This window comes from Phytophthora sojae (assembly GCF_000149755.1).
Source record: "Phytophthora sojae unplaced genomic scaffold PHYSOscaffold_3, whole genome shotgun sequence".
NCBI classification, from domain to species: Eukaryota; Oomycota; class Peronosporomycetes; order Peronosporales; family Peronosporaceae; genus Phytophthora; species Phytophthora sojae.
Window position 1 is genome coordinate 132,976 of NW_009258117.1, and position 27,964 is coordinate 160,939.

General features: G+C 52.0%; 7 protein-coding genes across 7 annotated transcripts; 6 read left to right on the top strand and 1 right to left on the bottom strand.

Annotated features, from left to right (window-relative positions):
- Window positions 1-259: 259 nt before the first annotated feature.
- Window positions 260-3,720, top strand: PHYSODRAFT_297769 (hypothetical protein; the record flags this gene model as incomplete). Its single annotated transcript, XM_009523523.1, has 7 exons — window positions 260-550; window positions 598-1,075; window positions 1,290-1,414; window positions 1,448-1,862; window positions 1,941-2,831; window positions 2,852-3,133; window positions 3,236-3,720. The coding sequence occupies 7 exons, from the start codon at window positions 260-262 to the stop codon at window positions 3,718-3,720; spliced, it is 2,967 nt and encodes a 988-aa protein (XP_009521818.1).
- A 2,604-nt stretch (window positions 3,721-6,324) lies between these two features.
- On the bottom strand, window positions 6,325-7,781 carry PHYSODRAFT_246978 (hypothetical protein; the record flags this gene model as incomplete). Its single annotated transcript, XM_009523524.1, has 2 exons — window positions 6,325-6,337; window positions 6,373-7,781. 2 exons carry the CDS (start codon window positions 7,779-7,781, stop codon window positions 6,325-6,327), a joined length of 1,422 nt encoding a protein of 473 aa, XP_009521819.1.
- Window positions 7,782-7,918: 137 nt separating this feature from the next.
- Window positions 7,919-11,865, top strand: PHYSODRAFT_345196 (hypothetical protein; the record flags this gene model as incomplete). Its single annotated transcript, XM_009523525.1, has 4 exons — window positions 7,919-9,853; window positions 9,923-10,011; window positions 10,108-10,268; window positions 10,362-11,865. The coding sequence occupies exons 1-4, from the start codon at window positions 7,927-7,929 to the stop codon at window positions 11,863-11,865; spliced, it is 3,681 nt and encodes a 1,226-aa protein (XP_009521820.1). The 5' UTR covers window positions 7,919-7,926.
- A 145-nt stretch (window positions 11,866-12,010) lies between these two features.
- PHYSODRAFT_494587 (hypothetical protein) lies at window positions 12,011-14,125 on the top strand (the record flags this gene model as incomplete). The annotated part of the gene is made up of 1 exon (XM_009523526.1): window positions 12,011-14,125. One exon carries the CDS (start codon window positions 12,011-12,013, stop codon window positions 14,123-14,125), a length of 2,115 nt encoding a protein of 704 aa, XP_009521821.1.
- A 515-nt stretch (window positions 14,126-14,640) lies between these two features.
- On the top strand, window positions 14,641-16,142 carry PHYSODRAFT_297772 (hypothetical protein; the record flags this gene model as incomplete). The annotated part of the gene is made up of 2 exons (XM_009523527.1): window positions 14,641-14,967; window positions 15,423-16,142. The coding sequence occupies 2 exons, from the start codon at window positions 14,641-14,643 to the stop codon at window positions 16,140-16,142; spliced, it is 1,047 nt and encodes a 348-aa protein (XP_009521822.1).
- A 2,537-nt stretch (window positions 16,143-18,679) lies between these two features.
- Window positions 18,680-26,601, top strand: PHYSODRAFT_541926 (hypothetical protein). The gene is made up of 9 exons (XM_009523528.1): window positions 18,680-18,919; window positions 18,992-19,614; window positions 20,726-21,767; window positions 21,936-22,097; window positions 22,185-22,787; window positions 22,899-23,154; window positions 23,431-23,912; window positions 24,417-26,165; window positions 26,256-26,601. Exons 1-9 carry the CDS (start codon window positions 18,803-18,805, stop codon window positions 26,493-26,495), a joined length of 5,274 nt encoding a protein of 1,757 aa, XP_009521823.1. The 5' UTR covers window positions 18,680-18,802; the 3' UTR covers window positions 26,496-26,601.
- A 188-nt stretch (window positions 26,602-26,789) lies between these two features.
- PHYSODRAFT_312497 (hypothetical protein) lies at window positions 26,790-27,953 on the top strand (the record flags this gene model as incomplete). The annotated part of the gene is made up of 1 exon (XM_009523529.1): window positions 26,790-27,953. One exon carries the CDS (start codon window positions 26,790-26,792, stop codon window positions 27,951-27,953), a length of 1,164 nt encoding a protein of 387 aa, XP_009521824.1.
- Window positions 27,954-27,964: the final 11 nt, after the last annotated feature.

A 27,964-nucleotide genomic window follows, 5' to 3' on the forward strand; every position in this document is an offset into this window, starting at 1 on the left:
CACGATTTCTGTAGTGATTCTTTTTTCAGTTTACGCGATTCTCCCTCTCCCCAGGAACTCGATAGCCCGGCATGCCCGCTACGTGGGTTCATCCATAACAAAAGAAACGAACTCAGTAAGCGGGTCTTGTATTTTGGGCCGTCGCCACAATGCTTCCGTACTGTCTCTAGACCAGACTGATGCTGGCACTTTGCAAACGGTTGTAGCGGTCGAGTCCAGATTTACCCGACTTCTTTTCTTCGCGTGGGGGGTTGTCATCATGGTCCTTCACTTGTATGCTGAGTCGGTCGACGAGGTTTCTCAGTGCAAGATGCAAGTGAAGCCGTGGTTCAGCACAAAAGCGTCATGCTCGTTGCTGGTATTAGACTGCATTGGTGCTCGCATTGGTGGAAGCGAAAGCGAGGTCGCTGATCAGTGGCATATAATTGACCTTTCAACACCGACAGGCTTGGTAATTCTTCACTGCCCTGCGTTTGAAATGCCGGGTTTGCTGACAGAGTGCTCAGGCCAGAAAATGCTCAAGTTTTACGACTCCCCATCGCACATTGGGGTGAAGATGCCCCACTGTCAGACCAGTATCACCCAAATCTCATGCAGCTGTATCTAGCCCGAGTCAACATGACAGACGGCCAACTTCCAAGAGGTATCCAAGGCGACGACCTGCCGCATAATATGCTCGACGTTGAGTTCTGCGTGACCAATTTGCGAACATTGCCCGATGATTTTGACTTGAAGTGGCCGACGTTTTCCAGCATATACTTCGAGGCCAGTAATATGACCGAAGTGCCGGCGTCTTCGGCGAGGCTAGCCCCGTACGACGTCTCTCTATCGTATAACCCAATTTCAACTGTCCCCGCCGAATTGTTTGAAGGTAACATGGCCTATCTACACATTGGCGGTACGTTGATATCAGAACTACCAGAAAATGTTGAAGACGTATTTCCTCTGGAGCAACTCCGAGTAGATAACACCAACGTGTCCTTCTTCTGGGATTGGATAGATCCTATCGTCGAAAATGCGGATATTATTTTGTCGGATGTAGCGGCCTCTATCATAGCTGCAAACACCCCGTATTGTAAGGATGTACAACGAATTTTCGATGGAGAACAGGCCAGCTTTTCAGTAATTAAAAGCGAAGGTCAATCCGGGAATGTTAAGAAAAGCCGTATCCTGTGAAGAATCGTCACCAACGATGTACACGCTTGATGCTGATGACCGCTCCTATGGGATTTCGCAAATTCTGGATTATCAGTAAGTTTAGATAAATTCTACTCTACTTGTAAAATCAGCTATACTTTTACTCAAGTTTACTTCTCAGCCAAAGCGCAGTAGTGCCACTACTGGCTTTTTTAAAATTGGGATTATGCTATGCTTGTGGTTGGAAGTACTAAAGTTAGCCGAAGGCACTCCTACTGTGAGAGGTGAGGCCATATTTTCTTTCGAATAGTACACGACTTGGATGGTTTCTACACTCATGAACTCCTCCATCGTCCAACCAGCCACAGCATGGTCCTACAAACCCCGACCGTCCGAACATGTGCGCCTTTCGTTCCGCTGGTTCGCCTTCTGGTGGATTCTCATTCTTGGTCTTCATATCATCGTGTGCACCTACAACATTGCGTATGCAATGTACTACTGGAGTTACGGCGACACCTTCTTGAGCTACGCTCTCGAAGCTAACGGCATCGGGTTACCACGCGACTTATTCCACGCCATCGCGTACATACACGTGAGCTTGGTAGCGGTGCACGGTATCTGTGCCTTGTGGATGGTTATCGGCTCGCTTTGGCGACGTTCGTTGGTATTCTCTCCGAGTAAGTCAAAGAAAAGTGGGGGTTCCTACAAGCCTGCTTCCGTGACGGGTGAGTTGGACGTCCAAAGCAACTCAACTTGTTGTTCTTGAGTTCTCAAATTTCTTTCGCCGCTATACGAGAAGATAGCTGGTCGAAGAGGTCTACTCGGTGTGAACGGGAGGTATTTCCACACCGTCATCATCGGACGAGAGCTATTGCAGATGACTCCCCAGACCATACAAGCCATTCGGATGAGCAAGTATCTGTCTCGCGTGCTACTGAACCGCTTTTACGTGGTTTTGGTCGCTATCAATTGCTGGTCAAATTTATTCGTTTACTCGCGCTGGTTTTGGAGGGATGAAGCTCGTCGGCGGTTTGTAGTGATCCTATGTGACTGTCTGCTGAATATCATGTCGACTTTAGGGGTGACCTTCATTGTGTTTTGCAGCAATGTTGACTTCTACCAAGCCAAGATAATTGGTTTCGATTTCAGCATGATAGGAGACCAAGAATGGTTCGCGCAGATGCTCAATGATGCGCAGATGGTTATCGTCGTTTCCTGGTTTGACATGATGAGCCGTATAACTTTCTCGTTGGGCCTTGTCGCCAGTGCAGCAGATTTGAAGGATTTACTGCGCTGTGACTCGATACGAAGAAATCGAATCACCAATGCAGGTGGATATGCGATTGACCCGACCAACCCTGGTGAGGTCTTCAGAATTGATGAAGCTCAGATAATAAATCCAACTGGCGCATCTGGATCTCAAGATAATACAAACGCTGTCATTTTGCAAGACCTTCTTCAACAAGCCCAGCACAAGCAGAATCGACGTAAACCTCGACGTCATCTCGGGGTCAGAGCCATTAAAGGTACCCACGCAGTATTCGCTGCATGGGGTCTGGTAGTTGTTTCGCTTCATGTGCATGCTGCTATGAAGAGACCACTGTTTGAGTGTGCACCTAAGGTGCATCCGATGGGTAACGCACTTCCCTCTTGCTATGTGGTCAACTTCAATTGCTACTACCTCGGAATTTCTGGTACGATTACCCAAGTGGAGATCGCGTGGAGCAAGTTCGACCGCATGACAGTAACGAAATCAGCATAAGCCACTGTCCGGCTTTGGAAATCCCTGAAAACTTTCAAGACTTTCATCGAGTACAGCAAATCGAGGTCTACAACTCCACAATTGTGGGTTGGGATGCTAACAGTGCAATCACGAGCGCAAAACACCCCGCTATGGTTGCACTGTCGCTAGTCCGCGTCAACATGACGGATGGTCTTCTTCCAGCTGGCATACAGTCTCCTGACTTCCCGCCTCATCTTCAAGAAATCAATTTTTGTGAGACGAATTTGAAAACGCTTCCGGACGATCTCGACACCAAGTGGCCTATCAACCCGGGAATTTACATGTAAAATAGTAAGCTCACAACAATACCGCTAGCTCTCGCTCTCCTCAAGCCAACCTATCTCATATTGGGAGGTAACCCGCTCGTAGAGCTTCCGCCCGAGCTCTTTGAGGCTGAATTAGGGTATTTGACACTGGATCGCACAAATCTCGTGCAGCTTCCTGAAAATGTGTCATCCCCGTCGACAGCGATGTTCTATTTGGACGTCACCAACACGAACATATCCTTCTTCTGGCTGTGGATAGATCCACTGATTGAGGACATGTTTGAAGGTATGCAGCTTGTGGTTGCCGGGGGTGCTCCGTACTGTTCAGATCTCGATGCGATCATGACTGGTGCTTCTTCAGATTGCAGTATGCCTTACCGGACGGAATATTCATCAATTCTCATGAACGCCTCGGAAGACAACTGGGAGACACTCGTTCAAGATGTTGACTGCTCGTCGACGGCTGGAGTAACTCTGATCCCATTAGAGTCGTGGTATGAAATGTACAAGCTACTCGACGGAGATGACGCATAACTGCAAGACACAATTGTTTTCGTAGCACCACGCTTCAGCTACCGCGCTGTACAAAAGTTAAGAATACAAGCGAGTGAAAAACAGTATGTATACTCCATAGTTCTTCTCCTCCAGGAAGTATGACTACTTGGCCGAAGTCTTGACATCCTTATGGGGGGGGGGTTATTGCTTGTTTTGCTTCCGTCGCTGTGCTGGGCAGGTTTTTTTTTCCAGCTTACCGAGATATAGCTTGACAATTGCTGTGGGTACGATATCAAATTTATTAGCATGGTCACCAGGCAAAAATGCAGTCGAGCACGTACCTTATCAAGGAAGGTGGCAATTTGCCAGGATATTTCGCGTCAAATTCCAATAGCTCCGCAAGGAGGTGATTCAACAGCCCGGATGGCGGTACAGCTAGCTTGCGGGCCCGCATTGTCCAGACTAAGAGCGCATAACACACAGCGGTAAAGCGTGACCAGTTTTGTGCGCTGCGCACCAAATATTTCTCTGGACCCAACGCATTGATTTTTTTCACATCGACAAGAAGCCCGCTCGAAATCGATTGAATGGGGCGCTTGACTGTTCTGAAGTCCCACTTGTGCGTCTTGAATCGATGCAGTCGCGCTTCAATTGCATCAAGAGAAGGAACGACGTCGTCTTCCACTTCGTAAGTTGCTTTCAGATAAACTTCTACCACCGAAATACTTTCTGATATCGAATCGCGCTCGTTCATCAATATGGTCGATTCTCCCAAATACAAAAGTTGCCGAAGAAACAAGGTTGTTCTACCAACCCAACCATAGTCGACAACATTTCCAGGGATGTTCGATATTGTTTCCACCATGAACTGTGTGGCCAGACGGTAGCATTCCGTTGTGTTGGCGCTCGGAATGTCATCGTTCTTGAATATTTTGAGTAGCTCAGCGTTTGCCAAGGTTGTTATCGCCTTCAGATCAGAAAAGGCTTTGGCGGCTGAAGGCTCAGTGATACGTGACCCAGTGTCCACAATCATAATCTTCGCATCGCGCGCAACTTGTAGGTATCGTTCAGCGATAGGCTGGAATTTGTCACGCGATGAATGGTGAGCACCCTTCTTTTGCTCTCGTTCAACACATCCTGAATCCTCTCGGAGTCGCTTCTTACTTGCAGAATTGTCCGCACTTTTGGGCACATCGCTCGATGCCACTGCGTGACGCATTATCCTACACAGAATGTTCACGTACAGTATACTGAAGTATTAGGCACCACCAATCGATTTTCGCCAGAAAAAAACGACACTTACTCTAGTGGTGCTGTCGGAATTCTGTCCGGGAAGTGTTTGTTGAACGATGTTAGTGTCTTCAGGGCCTTCTGCAGATCGTCTTTATACTTTTTGGAGTCGGCTGGTGAAAGCTGCTTAATCCACTCAGATATTCGCTCACAAATCAGCATTAATAGCTTCCACTGTTCATCACTTCGTAGCTCACTGGTGCTGCCTTTAACCTTCTGGTAATATACACAACAGTTCTTCCTGAGTCGTTGGAGAAATCGTGATAGCCACGATGCCAGTTGACTCGAAATTAGTTGTCTCGCGTCAATGTACTTGATGTCGTTCAATATGTCCTGCAAACAGTCCGGGAAACGGGAGGAATACAGCTGCAACTGTTTGCAATACTCGTTCAGTGGCGAAATAGCCTGGGCTAGCTCTGCCCCCTGGACGCCTCGAAGTATCCAGTGGCATGCTTCCACCACTTCTTCAATCCACATACGTCGACTATATTTGCTATCATGGCTTGTGACAGCAGAGGTCATGTCTCTGACGACGATAGTCAGGCTTACCGCACCGTCGGCGGTGCAATTTCCATTCCTAAGACAGCGCCGGAATTCATTGATCGCGTCCGCTGCCTTTTGGTTAGCAGCTTTTAAAATATTTTTCACTTCGCTTTCACACACGACTTCTTCTTGCACCTCACGGTCCCTGTCGTTTCTGGACTCGACTTGGTCTGTAATCGATTCTCTGTCAGGAGTGGATTCCATCCTAGTCACAGAGGCGTGTTGAGTTTCCTCGAAATCCCCGCGTACCACTGCATCCTTCGTTGGTTTCTGCTCTGCATCCCGATTTTCGTTCACACGATCAATGGGATTCATTCGGCCAACAGCTTTGTCTGATGAAGTGTTAGGGTCGTTCTCGATAGCGATTCTCGGCGAATCATTCGATTTCGTATGTTGCACCATGAAGATCATGTTCCTAGCATTACAACAACAGAATTGCAGTGTCAGTACTAGCCAATATCACTCACATCACTTGAGCATTTAATCACCTACTCCAGTAATTCAACTGGAATCCTCTTCGGAATCTGCGCGTCAAACGCACCCAGCACTTGAATGGTTTGTGTTAGGTATACTGCAGGAAATTGTTCGTGAGGTAGAGGGATCTGCTTAATCCAAGTGACCAAGTGCTTGCAGATCAACATGAGCTGTTTCCAATGTTCATCGTCTCGAGAAGCTGAGTTATCGGGAGATAGCTTGGCCGAATATTTTACGCAATCCTCTCGAAGTTGGTCTAGCACAAATCGAGTCGACGTGGCTAGAATGCTTGAGTTAAGCTTGCCATCCTGCTCCAGATATTTGATTGACTTTAAATCATTCAGCATGTCTGATATATAGTCGGTGTAGTGTTTTTGGCAGTACCTTTTAAGCTTGGGCAAGTTCTCGCGCAGTGCAGAAAATGCTTCGAGAACGTTGGGGTCGTTGATCATTTCGAAAAGGTTGTTTAAGGCCACGATCATCCGCTTAATCCACAGACGACAATTGAATTTTGGCTCTCGCTGCATTGCTTCGGATAAAAAGCGATCGGTGGTGCTGATCAAATCTGTGACTGCCGCTGTGACCGAGTTTCCAGCCTGGAGGCAGTCGCGTAGCGCGGTGCTCTGAAGTTCGGCCACAGCCTTAGCCCACTGATTCATGTGCGCGATGCGTTCTGTCGTACCATCGCGCTCCTCGTCCTTCTTACTATCTGGTGTGTCCATTGTCGTAGTGCGAGATTGGTGAGATGTCTCCGTTGTTTCGATTGGACTGGTATCCGCAGATTTTACATCCATTCGAGGCACCTGTGCTTCAGATTCCGTGACGCTCTCAGACTCTGTCGTCTTTGGTTCAGCTGTGGTGGTTTCCACGCCACCAGTGTGCATTTCAGCATGATTTTCCTCGCATTCCGCCTCGTTTGGCGCAATTCTCGTATCACTTGCAGCCGTGCCTTCGTTCTCCATTGCAGGCTCACTGCTTTCTTCCGTTGCCTCGCTGTATTTCGACTTTCCATAGTTTATCAAACCACCTTGCCTGCATCCAGCTTCCGTTATCTCCACGCCAACCTCCTGGGTATCCTCCTCCTTCTTCCTACTAATTTCCTCCACAGCCACTTCCACCCCGTTCGTTTCCACAGTAGCATCACAAAGTTGCTCCAGCTCATCCGAACTCGACTGCTCACCAGCTTCCACCGATCCACTCCGGCTAATCATCTCACGTTTCACCTCGACATCAGACTCCCAAATCATCTTTTCGCCGCTGATTTCCACCTCGTCCACAACCTGCCTAGAACTTCCATCATCACTCTCCGTGGCCTCCTCCTCCACAACTCCATCCCTAGTAAAATCTGCTGTTATTGCCACAGGCTCCAACTTCACGACAGCCTCGTTCTGTTTTTCTTCCTCTTCAGAAGCTCCATCCTGCTCTCCACAGCGTTGCACCTGGTCCACAGCTGCCTCAGCCTCCTCTACTTGTCCTCTGGTCGCGCCCTTCACGCTCTGCTCGCCCTCCAGCTCCGCGTTTTCGTCTTCATCTTCCGTCTCCGTGTCCTCGCCCTTGTTCGTCGCGTCTCCTCCAGCCAAACTCCTCCTGGCCAGCGCCAGAATCTCGGTCGTCGACTGCCGCAGCTCGCTCTGCACCTGCTCGATGCGGCCGCACACGAGCGCCAGCGCCGCGATCTGCGCCCAGCCGATGTGCTCGCGCTCGCTCTTCAGTCCGCGCAGGTGCAGCTGCAGAGCGGTCGCCGCTGTGCTCAGCTGCCGCTCCACGTCCTGCAGCCGCGTCAGAGAGACCATCGAAGTGGTAGAGTGGCAAGAATGAATGTCAACAAGTGGCTACATTCGTGTACTCCACTCCATATTTACGTCCTCCACACCAAGCATCCCTTTTTCGACCAATCAGTCCATTCCCAGCCGGCACTTCAAGCCTTGGAAGAAGAAGATGGAGGTGGAAGAGGACCCAAGCAGCCAATTCGTCGACTTCACGAATGCCACGGCCTCGGAGCAGTTCGTTTCCGACGTGGAGCAGGCGCTGATCGGCTGGCAGCTGGCCAACAAGGGTCACGCGTCACTGGCGGCGCTCGGTGCCTCCTCGCAGCGGCAGGGAACCGCCGCCAAGCACGCAGACGTCGCGATCTGGACCAAGGAGCTGCTGTTCCTCGCGCCCATTGGTCAAAAAGACGCCAAGACCTACACTCTGACACTCTTTGTGGCCGAGCCGAGCTTCAAGCCGCCGGCCGAGACACAGACGCAGAGCAAGTCGCTCAAGGGCAAGCGATGGCAGGAGGGGCTCGAGCACTTCACGCCCACGATGCTGTCGGTGGCGGACGCCAGCAGGGACTTCCAGTGGGGCGTGGAGGGAGAGCAGGGCGAGGACAGCGAGGAGGCTGAGGACATTGAGGAGGACAGAGTGGAGAACAGACCGTCCTACTACACGTCGGTGTTCGAGGACGACGGCGAGCCAGTGTTCAGCCGTAGAGCAGCCTTCAAGAACGCGCAGAAGTGGTTCGGGGTGGACGAGTTCCTGCTGCTGAGCCGGTCGTCGCCCCACGAGAAGAAGCAGCAGGAGAAGAGTGGGGGAAACAGGGAGAAGGAGGAAGACGGGGAGGAGAAGCAGGGTGAAGACGACTCTGCCGAGCAGCAGACAGACGTGGAGCAGGAGATACCGGGCGGGAAGGAGAGCGGAGAGGGCGACGGGGATCACGATGCTATGGCGGATATTCACGTGGACCAGAACGAAGCCGGTATGCTGCTGTCGGCGCTCACAATGGCGCTAAATAATTGCAACTGCACCATTCCTGCGTTCGTGCCGGTGTTTGAGCCGTCGAGAGGGACGTGGATTGGGTCGGCGGTGCCTGGTGCGACGGGCAATGTTTCCATGTCGTTTGACACCGACTCTGTTCCGGAGCTGAACCCAAACCAGAGCTGCATTAGCGGCTTGCTGGACTTTTTCAAGGTGAAGCTGCAGCTGCCACCGCATGTTGAAGAGAAGTGTCGTGTAGAATCGGACGAATCGGGTGACCTCGCCATTGGCATGATGGTGTCCGCCTCGTTCGGGTATTCATGGAATCGCACGGATGATCCTCGGGAGCTGGCGACACCAGAGAACCCGCTGGCTTGGCGAACACTGGAATCTCAGCTCCCAGCCAAAGACCAACATCAAATACGCCAGATTACAACCAAGCTCTTCGGTGAAAGTCATCCGACTCCGTTGCTCGGTGCATCCGCTTCTCCTTTAAGCGGAATAGATCTTACAGTTAGCTGGCCTCAGTTGCGCGAAGGAACCTATGTTGACAACGTCGTGCACTCCACTTTGGATCCTAGTTCAGCGCCTGAGTGGATGCTGGCCGCGCGTTTTCAAGATCTCGTCTCGGAAAACCAGCGCAAGCCTTATCTCCCACTCAGCAAGCAAGTGGCGAACCTAGTTCAAGTTTATTCAAATTCCAGAGAGCTCAGCAAGGATATGCTGGTGTCCGAGCTCGCACCACCCATGCCAGTGGTGCCGTCGCCAGCGAAGTCATCGTCAGTTCAAATTGCTGCAAGTTCTAGTAGCACTGACGAAGCTTCTGGGTCGCAACCATCACAGAGTATCACGGAGTCTACAATACCCGCTGCACGAGCAGTAGGCGTGCTGGGAAGTGCGATCTCGAGTTTAGTGTCGGCTGCCACATGGAAAGGCTCTGATGCAGAAGAAATTAGACGGATCGTGTCGGAGCTTTTCGATGAAGGTGGTGATACTCAAAATGAAGAAAACGGTGAACAGAAAGGCAGGCCAGGGCTGCCTTTGGTGAGCGTGCCAAGCTCTGTGGAGCATGGTGCTCCTTTGGGAGAGTTGGTGTCTATTCTCGCGACAAGGATGGGTCAACTACGTACGTTTCACGTTATTATGGCAAATGATTTTCGGATGGCTAACATGTTTGTGGCATCTTAATTTGTAGATGGAATCAACTCGATGTCGCTGCTTTGGGTCGAGTTTGTAAAAGCGTTGAGGGAGCGGTGGTTTCAGCAGCAATTGCTTCCTTTCATGGTGCGTAAGGGAATTTGATATTACGCTGAATTCTGCTGGCTAACGCCTCTCTTATTGGCTCCGTTCATCCGATACCAACCGCTCTGCGACTTACAGAGTACCAGCATGAAGGAGAACGGTGTTGACCACAACACCAGCTCGCATTCTCTGGATGCACTGTTTCTGCTGGATTCTGACGCGATGCAGCTACCTCCTCCAGACTTCCGTCACTGTCTTCTGCATCAAAAGCTACAATTGCTTAACTGTTGCATTCTAAGGTATTCCTTACAGCTTTCTATTCACCACACCGCTACCTATTTGCTAATTTTGTGATGGTAATTATTTTATTCTGATGCATTATGTACTTCCAGAGAAGCTCAGGAATCAAGACCAGCCTCAAATGGTGGCGACAGAATCAAGGCAAACCACAGCGGACAAGAGACGAAGGCAAATACCCAGACCACAAAATCCTCGGGTGCCGACGACGAAGTCGATGCAGACAACAGTCCAAGCGATGACGAATTTTTCGACTCTGTTGAGCAGCAAGACGCTCCACTGCCATCACCACCTCGTGCATCAAGGCGTGCGGAGGGTGTCCTTCGTGAGGCAACTGGTATTGTTTGTCTGCAAACAAATGAGCCTCTGATGGAGCCTGTGACTCAAACAGCGGTACCCATGACGGAAGACGTCGCAAAACAGCAACAGGATCTTCTTACGCGTCTGGGTGTGAGCGTGGAGTCAGACAAATTGCGACAGCAGATCCAGAGCACGTCCTTGATTTCAGATATGCAGTCATTTAAAGCTGCCAACCCACGAAGCTGTCTTGCAGATTTCATTCGCTGGTATTCACCAAAGGATTGGATTCCGTTTAAAACCCCAGTTGATCCATTCCAAGCCGAGCTGCCATCTGAGGGAAGAGGCGTGTGGTGGTTTGAACAGCATGGCATGCTCTCGGAACGGATGCGTTTTGGGCCGGGGCACGAGCATCTGTGGCAGCAAATGTGGGAGTCTAGTGCTCCAGTGCCCGCATGTCGTCAAAAACGATTGTTTGACCCAGTCCAAGAGTCAGAAAAAGTGTACCATTATATGGAGACGCTATCCCCGCACGAACTGTTTCACCAAATGCTAGCCGGTGCCATCTCTAGCAGCGTGTTCGCAGTGGAAACAGCATTGCCAGTACGTGTGTCGACCCAGACGCTACCGGTTGTCTACCGAGCCTTGCAGAGTCTTCGTTCTCGTGGGAACCGTGCAGTTGCGCTGTTGGACGAGGCCCTGGCAGAGTCACAAGTGGCCTTTCCTGCTACTGGCAGAAGCAAGCAGCGTGCGGACCACGAGCAGTCGGTAGCCGCTGCACATCAGGGCCAGCAACTTCAAGTCGCGTTTGAGATGGCATTGGATGCGTGCTGGAAGCTTGTGCGCTCGCTGGAATCTGTGGAGGCTCTCATTACAAAGGCGCTGGCGTTACTGCACTATTTCCCGGTGACAAAGGAAGACCATGGAGTGTTGGCGCTTGTGAATTTTTTACTCTTGCCATCGCTTTCACATCGCCAGCAGCTAAAAATTTCGAAGCTGCTGAAGCAAGAAAGCTTACGCCAGCAGGTTGCTGCAATTTTGCTCACGAACCCAACGCTCGCAGAAGCGGGACCGATGACGGTCCCTGTCCAGCGTGAGTACGTGCTTCGATGCATTTGTCCGCGACCATTCCTACGAGAATACTACGGCGATTCAGCTTTTGAGGAGGATGGTGGCGAAACAAGTTATGCGCAACCAGACGAAGAGCTGGAAGAGAGCCCGCTCGTGGTATGCCGAATGTATGCCGCTTTCAAGAAGAGAACGGTACGCTTCGCGTTGGTTCTGGCTGAGTCAGAGTTCTAAGCCCACAATCTTACGTAAGTGGATGTCTGATTGATCATACAATGCTTTGTCCTTCTTGTCCGCTAATTTTATCGAGCACTGCAGTGGTGCGGGGTCTATAAATGAGTTCGAGGACAACATTTCTTGTTATTGTTTTCCCAGACGCATGGGCCGCCTCAACGAGACTGTCAGTCGCCGCGGTGTGGGTCCGAAGGACGGAGGAATCACCAGACGCCCTGACGGATCATTTTCACCTATCACTCTACGACTCTGCTGGCTTGGCTTCGTAGCTCTCCATGCCTTCTGCTATGTGTACTTCTCGGTATTTGCTTGGTGCTACTGGAACATGCCGGGGACTCTCTTGGATACATGGTTATTCTTTTTCAACCTTGGAATGGGCAGCGAGAACGACCATGCTATCGCTGTTGTCCACGGGTGCGTGGCTGCAGTTCACCTGGTCTATCTTCTCTGGATGATCGGTTGGTCGTTCAAGAAGGGGCGTCTTGTGTTCGCTGTCTACAACGTGTTTACTCGTCCAACAACACGGGAGAGGAGCGAAAGGCGCAGGACTTCCAGAGTTTGTAGTGCCTACCATGGAGCTCTCTCAAAAGGTGGGCTTCTGGGAGTGGATGGACCATACTTCGACTTGGTGTTATTGTGTCGAGAAATCATCGAGACAGCACTGCAAACGCAGCAGGCCTACCGTATGAGTGTACTCTTACCGCGTAGTCAATTCAACCGGGGTTATTCTGCGCTGCTGATTCTCAACTGCTGGAGCACAGCACTCGTGCATTCACTTTACCACGCAGATGCAGCAAGGCGGCGACTGTTAGCTGTCGTATGCGACTGTATTCTAGACCTGGTGACTTCCGTTGGGATCACGTCGGTGCTGTTAGCCATCTACTACAGAGATTTCGATTTCCAGCTTAGTGGATTCCCAGCGAGTAAGTGGTATGAAGATGTCTGGGTTGTGCACGTTTTCAGCGAGTTTCAACTTCTCCTGGTCAGCTCGTGGGGCGATTTGGCTTTGCGAGTGGTATTTGCTCTGAACATGGTGAGCAACATGAACAACATTAAGAAGATTTTGAGTGCAAAGTCGCCGAAGAGGAGGCAATCAAAGTCTGCCCACGAAGTGACGTCAGTACTGCCTCTGTATCCCAGCATGAGGGACTCAAATGAGACTCGAACGCAGAGCAAGTTGGATATAGTTGTGGCATCCGAGTCTCGTGTCGCAAAGATCCTATTTTTCGTGTGGGGTGCGGCAATTCTCGTTCTGCATTTGTATGCCGAGTCTGTTCCTGGACTACCTCAGTGTAAAATGCAAGTGAAACCCTGGATGACCTCCGAACCATCGTGTTCCCTGCTAGTACTGGACTGTTACGAGTCGAATTTCAGTGGTAACGAGAACGAAGTTATTGCAGAATGGAGTGCCTTCAATCCAAAGACCACTGTTCGGATTGTGATACGGCACTGCCACCATCTTGAGGTACCAGATCTGTTGACAGAGTTTTCAAGTATGAAGGTTCTGAAGATCTACAACTCGACAGTCGTGCAATGGAAGGAAAGCGCTGCTCTCTCGCAAAACCACCACCCCGACCTTATGATGCTATATCTCGTCCGCGTTAACCTGACAAATGGTGAACTTCCTGCAGGCCTGCTGGGTGATAATTTTCCGCATATGTTGCTGGACATCGAGTTCTGTGCCACAAACTTGCGCACTTTGCCAGAAGATTTTGACTTGAAGTGGCCACAGGCTGCTAGCATTTACTTTGAAGCAAGTGAGTTTACGGAGGTCCCCGCTTCGTTAGCACGACTTGCTCCGTACGATCTGTCGCTGGCGATGAACCCCATCTCGGTTATTCCTGCCTCTGTGTTTGAAGGTGACGTCGGGTTTCTTCACATCGGCGGGACGCTTTTCACTGAACTGCCTGAAAGTGTGCCCGAAATGTCGCCCTTGCTTGCACTTCGCGTGGATAGCACGAACACCACCTTTTTCTGGAATTGGATTGACCCTACGCTTGAAAATGCTCGCACACTGCTTGTAGACACGTACCCGATACTAGCTGCAAACTCTCCGTACTGCACCGACCTTCAGCGGATCTATGATGGCCAGCAAGCCAGCTTTTCAGCTCCAAGGCACAAGAACGAGTCTGTTATTTTGCTAAACGCGTCCGTGAGTAACTGGCCAGCACTGGAAGCTGCTGTATCATGTGAACCGTGGCCGACTACTTGGTATCCCATCGAATTTGAAGATGCATACAGCGGAATCGAAGTGGATTAACGTGCTTCGGAAAGAGCACGGGCTGTCATGTGCGATTGGACTCGGTTGGCACTGCAACCTTGCTACTGAGTTGCCGTGTTTAACATCCGGATAGATTACAGTATTTGACATTTTGGCGGATGCACAGTGTCTCTGTTACCCACTGGTCTCCGTCACTTAAGCACTTGATTTCGTATCTAACTACCGAATGATTTTGTGCTTGCGAGAATGAGTGTAATAAAGCCTCGCACAAGAACTTCATCAATTTAGCTATAGATAGAGTTAGAGTCGCGTACTGCTGATCCGTTTCTCTTTATTTGAGACGGCATAAATCGACCGCCAGGCATGACTCCAGGAAGACCAGCCGTGCAACCTACTCAACGCGGGAATCTCTCGCCCAGTGCGTCTACTTTCCGGTGGTTAGTGGTTTTTGGGATCCATCTCGTTACATGTGCGTACAATCTTGCCTACGCAAAGTTGTATTGGGTGTTCGAGACAACCATGTTCAGCTCTGTTCTCCAATTTAACGATCTGGGATGCCTCCGCCTGAAGATTTTCACACGATCGCTTACGTTTACATGACGCTGGCTACCGTACACGGCGTATGTGCACTCTTGATGGTTACTGGTTCATGCAGACATGGCATGCTAGCTTTCTCACCACGAAGGTCAAAGGTGGAAGCTTCATCGCCTCAAACCAGTTCAGTGAATGCAGGAGATGCCAACCATCCGGTGACATCGGTGCCCTCCGGCTCCGCTCGCATCGTGCGGTTTTTGCCTGCTATATTGTATCAGCTCACCAGTCACCATGGCTTTTTGGGTGTGAAGGGCATTCATTTCCACGGTGTACTCATCTGTCGAGAGGTAGTCGAGGTGGCTCTACAGACAGCGCAAGCCTTTCGCATGAGCTAGTACTTACCACATCTATTGCTGAACCGGGTTTACGTTAGTATGTTAGTGCTTAACTGCTGGTCGTCTGTGTTCGTTTACTCTCGGTGGTTTTGGCGTAACGAAGCTCGCCGCCGGTTTGCTGCAATTTTTCTGGATTGCATGCTGAATTTGATGACTACCATTGGTGTCTCTCTCATCATTGCACTCGGGTATGTGGATGAATACGACATCAATAGCTTCGATTGGCAGCTTATTGACGACGACGCGTGGGTGGCTCAACTACTCAACGAAGCACGAATTTTTTTAGTTGTGTCGTGGTCTGACCTGGAATCTTGAGCTTTTTTCTCGCTGGGTCTTTTAGCTTCAACTGCCGACCTGAAAAAGCTGCTGCGCCATAATCCCAGACAGAGACACCAAACGGTAAATAGGGTCAATCCCAACACAAGTATCGCCGGAAGTTATGCAACAGTACCGCTGGGCAAAGAAGAGCAACGGGCGGTAATTCGCGAGCCATCCAGTACAATCAAGAAAAACTGCTTTGGGGGAGACAATGCTTCTTACAAGGACACGGGACTAAAAACCCGCATCAGCTGCATCATTCTCCAGGCGCTCACTACGCTTTTGCTGCCTGGGGAGTCGTCATATTAGCGTTACATGTGCATGCTACGGTGCAAACCCCTCTCTTCAAGTGTACGCCGCAAGTATACCCAATGGGTAGAGCTCTGCCTTCTTGTTATGCGGTAGACTTCAACTGCCACAAGATCGGGATATCCGCTACCAGAGATGAAATGGAGAGCGAATGGGAAAGATTCGATCGCAGCACAACAGCAAAACTTCGTATGTTACACTGTCCGATGCTTCAAGTACCCGATAGTTTCCAAGATTTTAAAGGTTTGCAGGAACTTGTGGTCTATAACTCGACTATTGTGGATTGGAGTGAGACCGCTGCCATTACCAATACTCGCCACCCGGGGATGCGGAAGATATCAATAGTCCGCGTGAACATGACGGACGGAGCGCCCCCGCTTGGGTTTCAGGCTCTCGACTTCCCGCTCACCCTGTTCGAAATCTACTTCTGCGAGACGAACTTGGAGACGCTGCCGGATGATCTCGACCTCAAGTGGATACAGGGCTCATCAATTTTCTGAGAACAGCAAATTGGCTCGAATACCATTATCCCTGGTCCGAGTCCAGCCATAATATCTCGTCTTGGCTGGAAATCCCATCACTGCGATCCCACCGGAGCTGCTTGAGGGGAACATACAAACAATATTCCTCGGAAACACGCTCATTCATGAATTCCCGCAGCAAGTGACGCTGACGACTCGGCACACTTGGAGACAGGACCGTCGCTATATGCTGGCGGCAGTCCCTACCAGGGATGGTAAACTTTCTTTTATTGATTTTTCTTATATCTTCTTTTATTGAAAAAGAAGATTGGTGCCAGAGGCCGATTTTTTTCTTTTTTCTTATGTTGTAGCCAATTTTCAAGCTGTTAGTTGATACGATGGGAAAGGTCCAAAACGAGCTAGAAAGGAGCAGTAACTACGGTATAATACTTCGACGTAGTCCATTTGTTGTCTATTCACGGAATTTTGAAGTCATAGGTCACTCCAACAAAGTGACGACTACATCCTTGTCATCCCTTCATGTCCAATATATTCAACAAAATGCCTGCTATATTTTCAGGTATGCTGCCGACTCTGTCTGCGTCGTATATCTATATCCAAAGTGAAGGCAACAGTGTTAGTGTAGCAACGTCAACTTCAACGGCGAAGCAAGTAGACAAAGTGGTAGGGGCGTGGGCTAATTAGGTAGGTATACACACATATGCTCGCTGTAATTTGAGAACCCGAAAATCTTCTTTTATCTTCTTATATCCTTGAGAAAAAATCTCATTTTTGATGGGCTTTCTTTTAACATCCCTGGTCCCTACTGCTCCGACCTCGATAGAATCATGAGTGGTCTTTCTACCAACTTTAGTGCCCCCCTTTCAACCTGGATATTCATCGCTGCTTATGGATCCGTCGGAAGAGAACTGGGAGATCCTTAGCCAAGCAGTCGACTGCTCCCCTCCGGATGGGGCCACGCAATTTCCTCTCGATGAATTTGATGCAATGTATGGACTAAGTTAGGAAGTGCGAGTCTATGAAATGCAATACAAAAGCCTGGCTAATGACGCCATACTATGCCCTCTGAGCAGCGCAGACAAGTTGCGCTCGTCTACAGATGAGCAGCACGTAAGGTTACCCTTCAACTACCGCGTAAAAAAAATAATCTCAACGCGACGGAGCTCTTACGCTAAAAGCCTGGGCGACTGAAGTCCCGTAAACGAGTTGACTAAAATGTCCGTGTGCAGGCAATCAGCGACTTGAGTCAGCTTGGTTTGCAACCCAATGCCCATGCTGCTGTAGGTTATGGTGCGTGGCCTCCGCTATGATTCATAGTTTTCGCTTCATAGCTAATGAACCGAAACCCTTTTTCGTCCCTGAATGCCATCGCTAACAACCATCGCATCCAATTTGGGCGGGTAATCCGCCGTCGATGCCTTCGGCGTCAAGTGAACCATTCGTCGACAGGCCCATCACGTGAATCAGATCATACCACGCTCCCCGAACCGGCTAGCGCTTGCTCGAAAAGTGCATGCAGGCACGCATCGCTTGATATCCATCGCCTCCCCAAGGCTTGAGGCCCAAGCTCCATCCGGCAGACAGCGCACGGCTTGCATATGGATTCGTTGGTCATAGCTGCGCAGCACCATTGGTAAGGCTGCGCGGGGCGACAAGAAAGATAGTTGAACCCGTGTAGCGGCGTGTCGGGCATCATTTGCTTCGTGGCCCGTTCCGTTAAGTCGGCATCAGGCGCAGCCGCTGTTTTACATTGAAGCTGCGCGGCGTGCACAGCTCGACGGACGGTGGTGCAAACCTCAAGATCAACGTGGAGGGGCTCTCCCGGGAGCAAGATCAACGCCGACGGAACCACCAGACTAAACTAGCGTATTCTTTAAGGCCGAGTCGTGAGGCAATTGTGCATGAAGGCTGCAACCATCGAGGTCGTGCCGGTCTATGTCAATTCCATGGTACTGGCCGCTAGCTCATGCAGAATAGAGTGCTCGTCACGAGCAATTGAGCCCCAATCAAATGTCGGTGACACGCCGTGTCGAAGCTTGGTGCCCTCCAATGCACTGACTTGGCTGCTGTAAGAGTGGGATCACATCGGGCGAGTTAATCTACACGAGTAGACTGGAGCCTTGACATCAGCAGCTATGCGACCCCCGAATCGGTGCGAGCAAACGTTCTCAATGCCGTGGATACGTTTCAAGTGGTTAGACGACTTTACAAAAGTATTCTCCAGCAGACTAGATGTACATCTGAGCTCTGTTTCACGCATGGAACTCCACGCCAGAGCAGGTTAGAGCACCAATACACTGAAATAGCGAAGCCCCCGCGAACCGAAACACAGTACTCGACAGCATACAAAATCCAAGTGTTCGTCGACATCCCCGGGGGTGATGGGCAACGTCACACAAGATAGATGTCTGGCCAGACAGAGCCGGTCCGCCGCAATATCGGAGCTCTTGTCGAACCTATCGCGCGCTTCAAGCGAGGCCGCCGTCCACCTCATCCTCCCCGGCATTCCGCAAATCGAGCGCCACCTGACAGAAGCAGCCATGGGGAGCGGAGACTCGGCCAGCAGCAGCGGCTCGCTGGGCTTCAGTATCCCTCTCGCAGCTATCCACGCAAGCCCCAGCGCAGGGACCAAGCGCAACGGCGGCGAGTGCGATCTCGCCCAAGCCAACAAGAAGCGCATGCTCACGCCCCCGCCCTCCGTCGAGAACGACCTGGACTCGGCCTCGCCGCGCACGGACGCGAGCTGGCCGTCCGACGAGGAGCCCAACGAGCTGCTGCTGCTGGAGCTCAAGCGCGTCGACAGCAGCTGCAGCAGCGTCGCCAGTGTTGAGCATCACCCGCAACAAAAGAAGAGCAAGGCTTCCAAGCTGCGCACTAGTGCGGCGTTCCCGACCGAGGGTATGAGTGCCGAAGCCATCAAACAGCACAAGGCGCAGCGCCGGAGAGAGCAAGTGCGCGCGGCGTCGCGGCGATGTCGCGACCGCCAGCGCAAGGAGACTGAGGACCTGCGCACCAAGGTCTTCCAGCTGGAAGAGTTCATCGCGCACACGATGCAGTCCCACGAGTGGGAGATGCACCAGCAGCACGAGCGGATCCAGGCGCTGCAGCACGAGAACCAACTGCTGGCTCAGCAGCTCGCAGCGGCGAATGCAGCCACGGTTCGTGTTGAAGACATCGAACCGGTGCCGCTTGGCACTACCGTCAAACTGGAAGACAGCCCGCTGCCCGATGACCTCGTGCACTGCATCACCGCCGACGTCCCGTCCCAGTGGAGTCGGGAACTTGTGTATCATGCAGTCGAGGACACGACTCGGCGACTCGTGACCATGCTGGAGTCGGATGTGGAGCCTGTCAAGTCCCCCGCTATCTTCGGCTGGCAGTTCGACTTCTGGAGCGAAGGCGACAAGTACTTCGGACGCAACCGCAAGTTCTTCCCCGGTGTCACTGCACTGGAGCTGGGCAAGCGCATGCAGAGTGTGGACCCACAACGGTACATGGAGAGCTTCCCGGAGGTCAAGAAGATGGAGATTCTCCAGGTTTTCGACGAGAATGTCCTGGTGATGAGGCTGGTGAAAGCCCTACCCGGTAAAACCTTCACCCAAGCTGTCAACGCCCGGTTCTTGGCGGCCGCCGCACCACCCACCGGCTCAACCAGCCGCTGGGTGTACGCCGACCGCACGATCGATGAGCCGACGGACGGCGAGTACGCGCTCGAGAACGAGTGCAATGGTTACGTGTTCGAGGACACGGTGCAGGAGCTGGAAGATGGTACGCGCATCGAGGGCTGCCTGGCTCAAGGTGTGGGCCAGTTCGAAAGCGGCGGCCTGGAGTGCAGCGTGCTGCTGGAGGAACTGGCCAAGGCGTTCTCGTCGGTGGTCCTCCGCTGGGAAAGTCTCTTCATCAACGACTTCATGGCGGACGATGCCGACGGGTTCCCCGACATGGTCTTGGATTTGTGAGTTGGTTGTATTACTTGCAGAGGTGTGTAGCAATTGTAATTCACGTAAGTTATCTAGTGCATCACAGTGACGTCTTAAGCTTAGACCATGATGGCCACGTCCTCAAGAGGTAGATTGGGAGCGCTCATCTCGAGTTCGTTGATCATGGTGCGGATGCTCGCCACCTTGAAGTTCATTCACCACCTATACAACTCTCAATCTAAGCGCCACGGCAGTGGTGCTTTTGAAGGTGAAAGCGAAGTTGCATAGCATTCTACTTCGTACTCCATCGCACTGCCTGCGCGCCGCTGTCATTGGCGTTTAGCTCAGTTAGATGGTCTGCGAGAAATGCGGCCTCCGCGTTCTCTGGGATAGAAGACCTCATCTCAAGAACGAGAACAACCGTCCGTCCCCGGCAGATCGCGTCAAAAATCACAAGAGCGCTCTATGCCGACCAGTTTTCGCGCGACTCGCGTCATCCCATCTTGCATCATGTCACTCTCCTCCGCCATATCACTCTTCAGCCAAAATACACACTACTTCTATCTGATGCAGCCTTCTTAAGAGCATAAATCCACAAATCGATACCTGAGTTGGGTATCGGCTTCCACAGGGTTTTCACGGCCGTGCAACACGCAGTTTCAAAGCATATCTGCGCCCAAGAGTGCGGACGGCAAACCACACGCCAAATTGCGCACTCCCACGCACATTCACTCTCGACGCACCCATGGACGAGACGCAGTCGCTGGTGGCGCCGCCCGCCGTGGACGTGAAGGCGGAGGCCGAGCCGGAGCCGCATCTCGAGGCCGCGGCCAGCCCCACGGACGCCGACGCCGGCAAGAGCAAGAAGAAGAAGAAAAAGAAGAAGAAGAGTCGCCGCAAGAGCCTCGAGAGGACGCAGTCCGAGATCGAGGAGGACGCGCAGCAGGAGCCCGAGACTCCAGAGCCGCAGGACGAGAAGGAGGAGGAGAACCAGGAGCCCTCTATTGAGGGCACGAATGACGCGCAGCAAGAGCAGGAGACCCCAGAACTTAAGGAGGTGAAGGACGAGGAGCCTCCTTCTACTGAGGCGATCACAGCGCCCTCCACGGAGGAGAAGAAGGAGTCTATGGAGCTCTCTATTGAGGAGAAGAAGGAGACGCTGGAGGAGGAGCAGGACAACCAGGCCGCTGCCAGTGAGGACGAGCTGGCGCCGCCCGAGCTGGAGCGCACATCGTCGCTGGACTCGATCAAGGACACGGGCACGCGCGCGGTTGGATCGCTCTTTTCGAGGTTCAAAGTGGGGCGCAAGAAGCCGCTGCCAAGTCGCACCGAGTCGGCGGCCAAGTTGGAACTCGTGAGTCCGTCGCCCGTCAAGACGGCGGTCAAGCGGCTGGAGGTGCCCGAGGAGAAGAGTCTGGACGACCTGCCGCTACGCACCAAGAGGGACTTTTTCGCAGACGGAGAGCAGAGCGTCCATGTAAGCGCCGAGAAGGAGAAGTACGACACGTTGGAGAAGCAGAGGAAGGCTGAGAAGGAGGCGGAGGAAGCTGCCAAAGCCGCAAGGCAGTCGCCTCCCTCGAGTAGGAGGTCGAGTGATCAGGTGGTAGCACAAGATGAAGCTGCGACAGCAGAGGCAAGTGAAAAGGAGCTGGGTGACGCGTCCTCTGCAGCTCCGACCTCGCAGTCGTCGGACAATGTGGAAAAGGAGGAGTCGCCTACTGCTGTTGTGAATGATGTGGAGGCGACTTCGGATGCGTTGCCAGCGAGCGAGGGAGCGCCTGTCGTGTTGGAGAAGTCGGATAGCGCTGCGGAAGAAGCGAGTCAAGAGTCCATTGTTAAAACCCAGGTCTCTACTCAGGAAATTACGATTTCGGAAAGTCTATCGACCAAGTCGGATGTTACCGATGCTGCATCACCAGTGGTGGCAGAAGAAATGACACATGAAGATACTGGAGCTACTGCTGTCAAGGAGACTCAGCCCGTTTCGCTCCAGCTTGATCTTGATCTTGAGCCGGCTGGGGAGACAACCGAGACACCTCTTGACCAAGAAGAAGTGGTTGCACCTCCGCCGACTGATGCTCAGGACCCCACTGCTGAACTTACCGATTCAGTTGGCACAGTGCAGAGTGAGGAATCGGAGTTACTATCGGTCAAGGTTACCCCACCAACGTCAGAGCTACCGACAGAGATGAGTAATCCAGCAAAACCTGAAAGGATGTCGCCTGTGAAGAGTCTCGCAAGCCGCTTTGAAGGCAAACGCGAACAATCTCTAGACAGCCTGAAGTTCCGCACTGTGCGCGAGTTTTTCCCGGAAGAGCGGAGTATTCGTGTGGGTGCCGAAAAGCAAAAGTACGAGGCTCAAGCTCAACAGCAGAAGCTCAAGGCCAAGGCTGAAGAAGAAGCAAAGTCGAAATACAAGATTGCATCCAGCTTTAAATCTCCTGGTAAGGATGGTGCGTCGCCTGCCCCTTCGCCTGAGCTCAAGGCTACCGCTGTGAACGATTCCGGAGTTGCAGTTAACCACTTCAACCTCAGCACTCCTGATGCTGCTGGTAGCAGGAAGAAGTTCAGTTTCGACGACGGACATGCTGCTAGTGATTCCCCAGCTAAGTCTAGTGATGGCGCCCCAGAAGCCGTGACACCCGTGAAGAGCATTGCCAGTCGTTTCGAAGGCAAGCGTGAACAATCCCTCGACAGTCTGAAGTTCCGTACTGTCCGTGAATTCTTCCCCGAAGAGCGCAGCGTCCGTGTCGGCTCCGAAAAGCAGAAGTTCGAAGCTCAGGCGAAACAGGACAATGCTCTCGACAACTTGAAATTCCGTACCGTTCGCGAGTTTTTCCCCGATGAAGGCAAGCGCAGTATCCATGTCGGTGCTGAGAAGGCTAAGTTTGAGGCTCTTACGAAGCAACAGGAGGAAGCAGCTAAGGAAGCAGAGAAGATCAAGTTGAAACACGCTGCATTGTCACCCAATACCTCTTCGACAAATGTCAAGAGTTCGGAAGCAGCACCGAATGTCTCTCACGAAGACAATCAAGTTCACGCTGGTGTGGGTCCATTGGAGCTGAAGGATAGTGCTGCTGTCGAACCAACAGAAGGAAAAACCGAAATTGGTGATGAATTGGACAACCGCGTGCTCGTGAGTACAGCTAACGAACCACTGGAGTCTTCAGAAGTGTCAATGACGAAGGCTGGTGATGAGGGTCACAGCCTTCCTCAGACTGGTAACGATGATCTTACGGCTGACCCCGACGACAACCAATCAGATATTTCTCCCGTTACTGATGGCCAAGAGGGTATTGGCACGAATTCTGGAGATGCAAACGATGGTAGCGACGCGAATAAGGGTATTACCGATGAAAATACCGTCCTGCCTGCTGAGAACCAAGCTTCAGTTGTTGAGGCTACCATTGAGCAGGAGGAGATCGAGGCGTATGTACCGAGTGCTGAGCATGAACCTAAGGAGCTGGGTCGCAGTGACCCTGCCCAATCTGAAGAAAACGACACATCAATTGGTGATACTACGTTCGGGTCAGGAGTTGAGAAGAACATGCCAAGCAGTGATGACGAACCTGTTAACGTGGACATCGGACAGCCTGCGCAACACGAGGACAACCAAACTTCAGTCGACGAAGATATCATGGAGCATGGTGTCGAGAAGGAAGCCACTGCATCTGCCGAGCTGGGAATTGAAGAGACTGCCCAACCCTTGGAGAAGCAGTTACACGTTGAGGCTGCTGCCATCGAGCAGGAGATTGCCAAGGAAACACCAAGCGCTGCTGACCAATTGATTGACCTGGGTCTTGACGAGTCAGTTCAACTCAAGTCGATTCAAGCACTAGTGGATGAGGTTACCGTTCAAGATGAGGAGGTCCCAAGCTCTGGCAATGGACCTATTGAGTTGGACCTAGTAGAGTCTGCTCAACCTGAGTGGAATGAAGCATTATCTGCGAATGACAACGAAAATAATGTGTCAACGGCAGACGACGGGCGTGCTGATGACGATCTTGGCGAGTACGTCCCCCTTGAAGTCGAACATACCGAAGATGACCTCACCAACGTAGCCGGCGACATGGTCGAATCATCTGAAGAAACGCAAGAGTCCGTCGAAGTTGTCGATGAACAAGTTGGAAATGCCCAATTCGAATTCGGCGTCGTTGAGCACGCCGATGCTGTGGAGGTAGAAGCAATTGCCATAGATACCGGGGAGAATCTGGACATTATTGATGCAGGAGCTGATCGGTCGGGTGAAGTGGTTAAACAAGTGGCTTCGAGTGACGGGCTCGTAGAGCTAAGCCTCGATGAGCCTGAAACGAACCAACAAGCTGACCAAGAAGTCGCTGCTCCTATCGCAAATGTTGACAGCAGCGCTGAGACTGAGCAAGTTGACATCCAATCTTCCGAGAAGGCCCTCGCAAGTCAACCAGATATTGCGAAGGACGAATTGAGTGCTGAAAATGGACTCGTTGAGTTGGACCTCGATAAGTCTACAGTCGCCGAAGTGACAGCGGAACCCGAACAGGAGACGAAGTCGACGTCCCGTCCAATGCTGACGACGGAGCGCTCGTTTGTACTTGAGGATGACAACACAATCGAAACTGAGGACACTGTCGTGGTGGGTGAGCGCCCAATGACTGACAGTGAAGATGAGTTTGGACCTCAGTCATTGACGAAGACACGTCCTGCTGACGAGCTCATAGGTGGGGTTTCCTCGTTTGAGGTGAAGCAGGATTTGAGCTCCTCAAGCAAGACCTCGATTCTTGCTTCGAAGGCATCTCCGAAGCTAACTCGCAAGGTGTCAGCAGGATCAGTTGGATCTGCAAGATCTTTGTCCTCAAAAACTACTGTCCCGGTCCCAATGAAGCGTGCTTCGATTACTGCGCCGACCGCATCATATATGGCAAAAAAAGGTGCCGACGCAGAAGAGCAACAACGGAAAGCGTCGCAACAAATGATGAAGAAAAACTCGGCGACTAAGCTGAAGGGAACAGTGAGTGACACTGGATTCATCAAGCCCCCGCCTACTGCCCCGGCTGTCCCTGTTCCAATGAAGAGGGCCTTAATCACGGCACCAACCGCGTCCTACATGGCGAGAAAGGCTGCTGAAGCGGAGGAAGCACATCGAGCATCGCCTCCACCCAACCAGATTTCAAAACAAAAGACTACAGCTGACCGGACCGGATTCAAGCCTCCAGCGGCGGCAACTACAGTCCCCGTCCCTATGAAGAGAGCGTCCGTCACAGCGCCTACGGCTTCATGGCAGGCGAGGAACGTCCCGGGCAAATCTGAAGCTAGCGAATCTAACCCTACTGTAAGGAATCACGCGTCAAAGCTGAAGGGTAATGCAGGCCCGACTGTTCCCGTGGCACCCAAGCGAGCCTCGATCATGGCTCCAACAGCCTCTTACATGGCAAAGAAGGCCGCTGAGCATACTGAAAATGTCGCCGCCGCAGCAGCCTCGATTCCGTCCCGAAACAAGCGGTACTCCAACGTCAAGAGCAAAGTCATGCAAGGGATCCAGTCTGGATCGATGCACGCTGCCACTCACAAAACGATCACAAAGGAAGAATTTATCGCAGCAGAGCGCCGAAAGAGTCTTGGTTCCGCTGGAGTGAGAAGTGTACTTGAATCATTTGACCGCCGTGCCTCTCTTTCTGCACGAGTGACGATCGATGGACCACCGGAGCCGTTCCTGCGGTCGGCAGTGTCCCAAAAGAAGCTCAACTCGACAGTTCCCAGATACTTGGACTACGAGAATGCACCAGGCTACGCTGAGCGTGCCCAGAAGCAGTACGAGCGTCGCAAGCGCTTGGAAGAGGAGAACGCAGCCAAATCGGAGAGGCGTCAGAAGGAGCTGCGCGTGTTTTTCGCTGAACGGCAGCAGAAGGCACTCAAGTTTAGTGCTGAGGAAGTTCGCCGCGGCTTGGAAGCTCATGAGTTTGCGAGACTAGCAAAGGAGAGCGAGCTGGAGATTCAGAAAACACTGCGGAAGGAGAAACAGCGAGAGCGCGCTGCCCGTTCCCACACTCGAGGGTCTTCGACTGCCTCCAGCGCGGGTGCGTCATCGTCGAACGGGGTAACTTCGCAGGCGTCCAAGAAATCGTCGAAGTCATCAGTGTCTTCGGTAGAGGAGAAGATTGCGTCAGCGCCAGCAGCGGAGCTCACTGCATTGGAGCCGGACACTGCGATCGAAGCCACCGTTTCAGTCGAAGAGACCGTTGTAGAGAAGGAGGTCCTGCCAGCTGACGAACCGGTTGCTACTGTGGAGGCTTCGGTTCAGGATGACGTCGCTATTGAAGTCCAGGAGGCGGTCGTCGAGGCGACCAAAGTGGAAGAGCAGACGACTTTTGTTTCTGCTGTTGAGAATGACCTAGCGCTCGAGCAGGTGGCCAAGAAGATTAACTTCGACGAAGCCAGCAGTGACAGCGATGAGAAGGACACTTCGACGGTGTAGATTTGCGGTAGCGCGCGCGGTACAAATGGGGTTGTTCAAGATACTTTGCGCATGTCGTAACGTAGCGTAATGGAGACAATGCAAGTGCATTGAATGTTGCCTTTTGATAGTATGTTCGTCTGCTATTCTTGATCCTATCAGTCAACCGACGCAGTCCGTCCGAAACCCCAGCGTGTCTTCTCCACTTCGGATTTTTGAAGGAATCGTAAGGCCATGGGCAACTGGATCAGTTCGATAGTCGACTTGTTCATGGACTTCCTGTACGACACCGCGCAGAAGCCGCAACTGCGCTCAATGCTGAAGAAGCGCTCCAAGTCCAAGAAGCAGCTCTTCGAAGAGAAACTCCAGCCGCAAGTGACAGCATCAGTGCGACACAAGTCTTTCGTTCGAGCGAGTCTCGTGGTCCCAGGGCCCGACGATGTGCCGCAGATATTCACAAGTCCTCGCGCCTTGAACGTCGAGTGGAATCTATGCGACAAGGTGGACCCTGCTCGACGCGTTGACGTCGTCGGTGACCACAAACTTCTTCGCAAGCGACAAAAAGGTCTGTTCGTGGATAAAAACACCCGACTACACGTGCATTGTGACACGAGGACGCTGGCACAGAACGAGCTGGAGATCATGTGCTACATCGCCAACTTTTGCGAGACGTTCAAGATGCCGATCCACCGAAACGTGGTTCATCTCCTCGGCTACTACGTCGCCAACGAGAAGCTTCACCAGATTGTCGAGTTCTGCGAGCTTGGCACTCTGATGGACGCCTACATTGAAAGTCCACAGCAGGGGCTGCGTCTCACGTTCTCCCCCACCGAAGGCGAAGTGTGCGACGCCATGTTTCAAATCTGTTCGGGTCTGCAATTCCTCCACGAGCACGGTGTAGCGCACTGCAACCTTGGACTCGAGAATATCTTCGTGACCAGTGAAAACATATTGAAGATCGGTGACTTTGAGCACGCGGTGTTCGTGGGATCTGACAACCAGAACCAGTATCTGTCAAAGCTACCTCCACCGCCCCTCAAGACGTATATGGCGCCGGAGGTCTTGGCCTTCAAGCCTGGTGAGACGATCGACCTCGAGAAAGCTGATGTGTGGGCTGTGGGGATTATCTTTATCCTACTTCTCACGAAGAAGCCGCTGTTCGATGCTGCCAGACCAGACGACAACGGGTTTGCCATGTTCTCGCGAGTGGGGCTGCGCTCCTACCTGAAGGTCATGTATCTCGAGCAGTCAGCGATTTGCAAACTATCCGAGGAACTATTGGAATTCGCCGAAGGGCTCCTTCACTTGAACCCGCGAGATCGCTTCACTATGCGTCAGGCGCTAGAGACCAACTGGCTCAAGAACGAGAAAATCTCGAGCAGACTACAGTCGCACACGGATAACATGGCGCTTGCATCATTCCGCAGCGAAGCTCTAAACGCTCAATCTCTGCGCGAGGACGTCCACAAAGTAGAATGAAAAGCGTATCA

What these genes read in the sequence shown, in the direction of transcription:
- PHYSODRAFT_541926 (XM_009523528.1), top strand. Translation starts at nt 18,803, where the DNA reads ATGCTCACGCCCCCGCCCTCCGTCGAGAACGACCTGGACTCGGCCTCG. An exon ending in AGAAGGAAAAACCGAAATTG is followed by an intron (nt 23,155 to 23,430) that starts GTGATGAATTGG and finishes CTGAGAACCAAG; the next exon opens with CTTCAGTTGTTGAGGCTACC. An exon ending in CGAAGTCATCAGTGTCTTCG is followed by an intron (nt 26,166 to 26,255) that starts GTAGAGGAGAAG and finishes TCAGTCGAAGAG; the next exon opens with ACCGTTGTAGAGAAGGAGGT.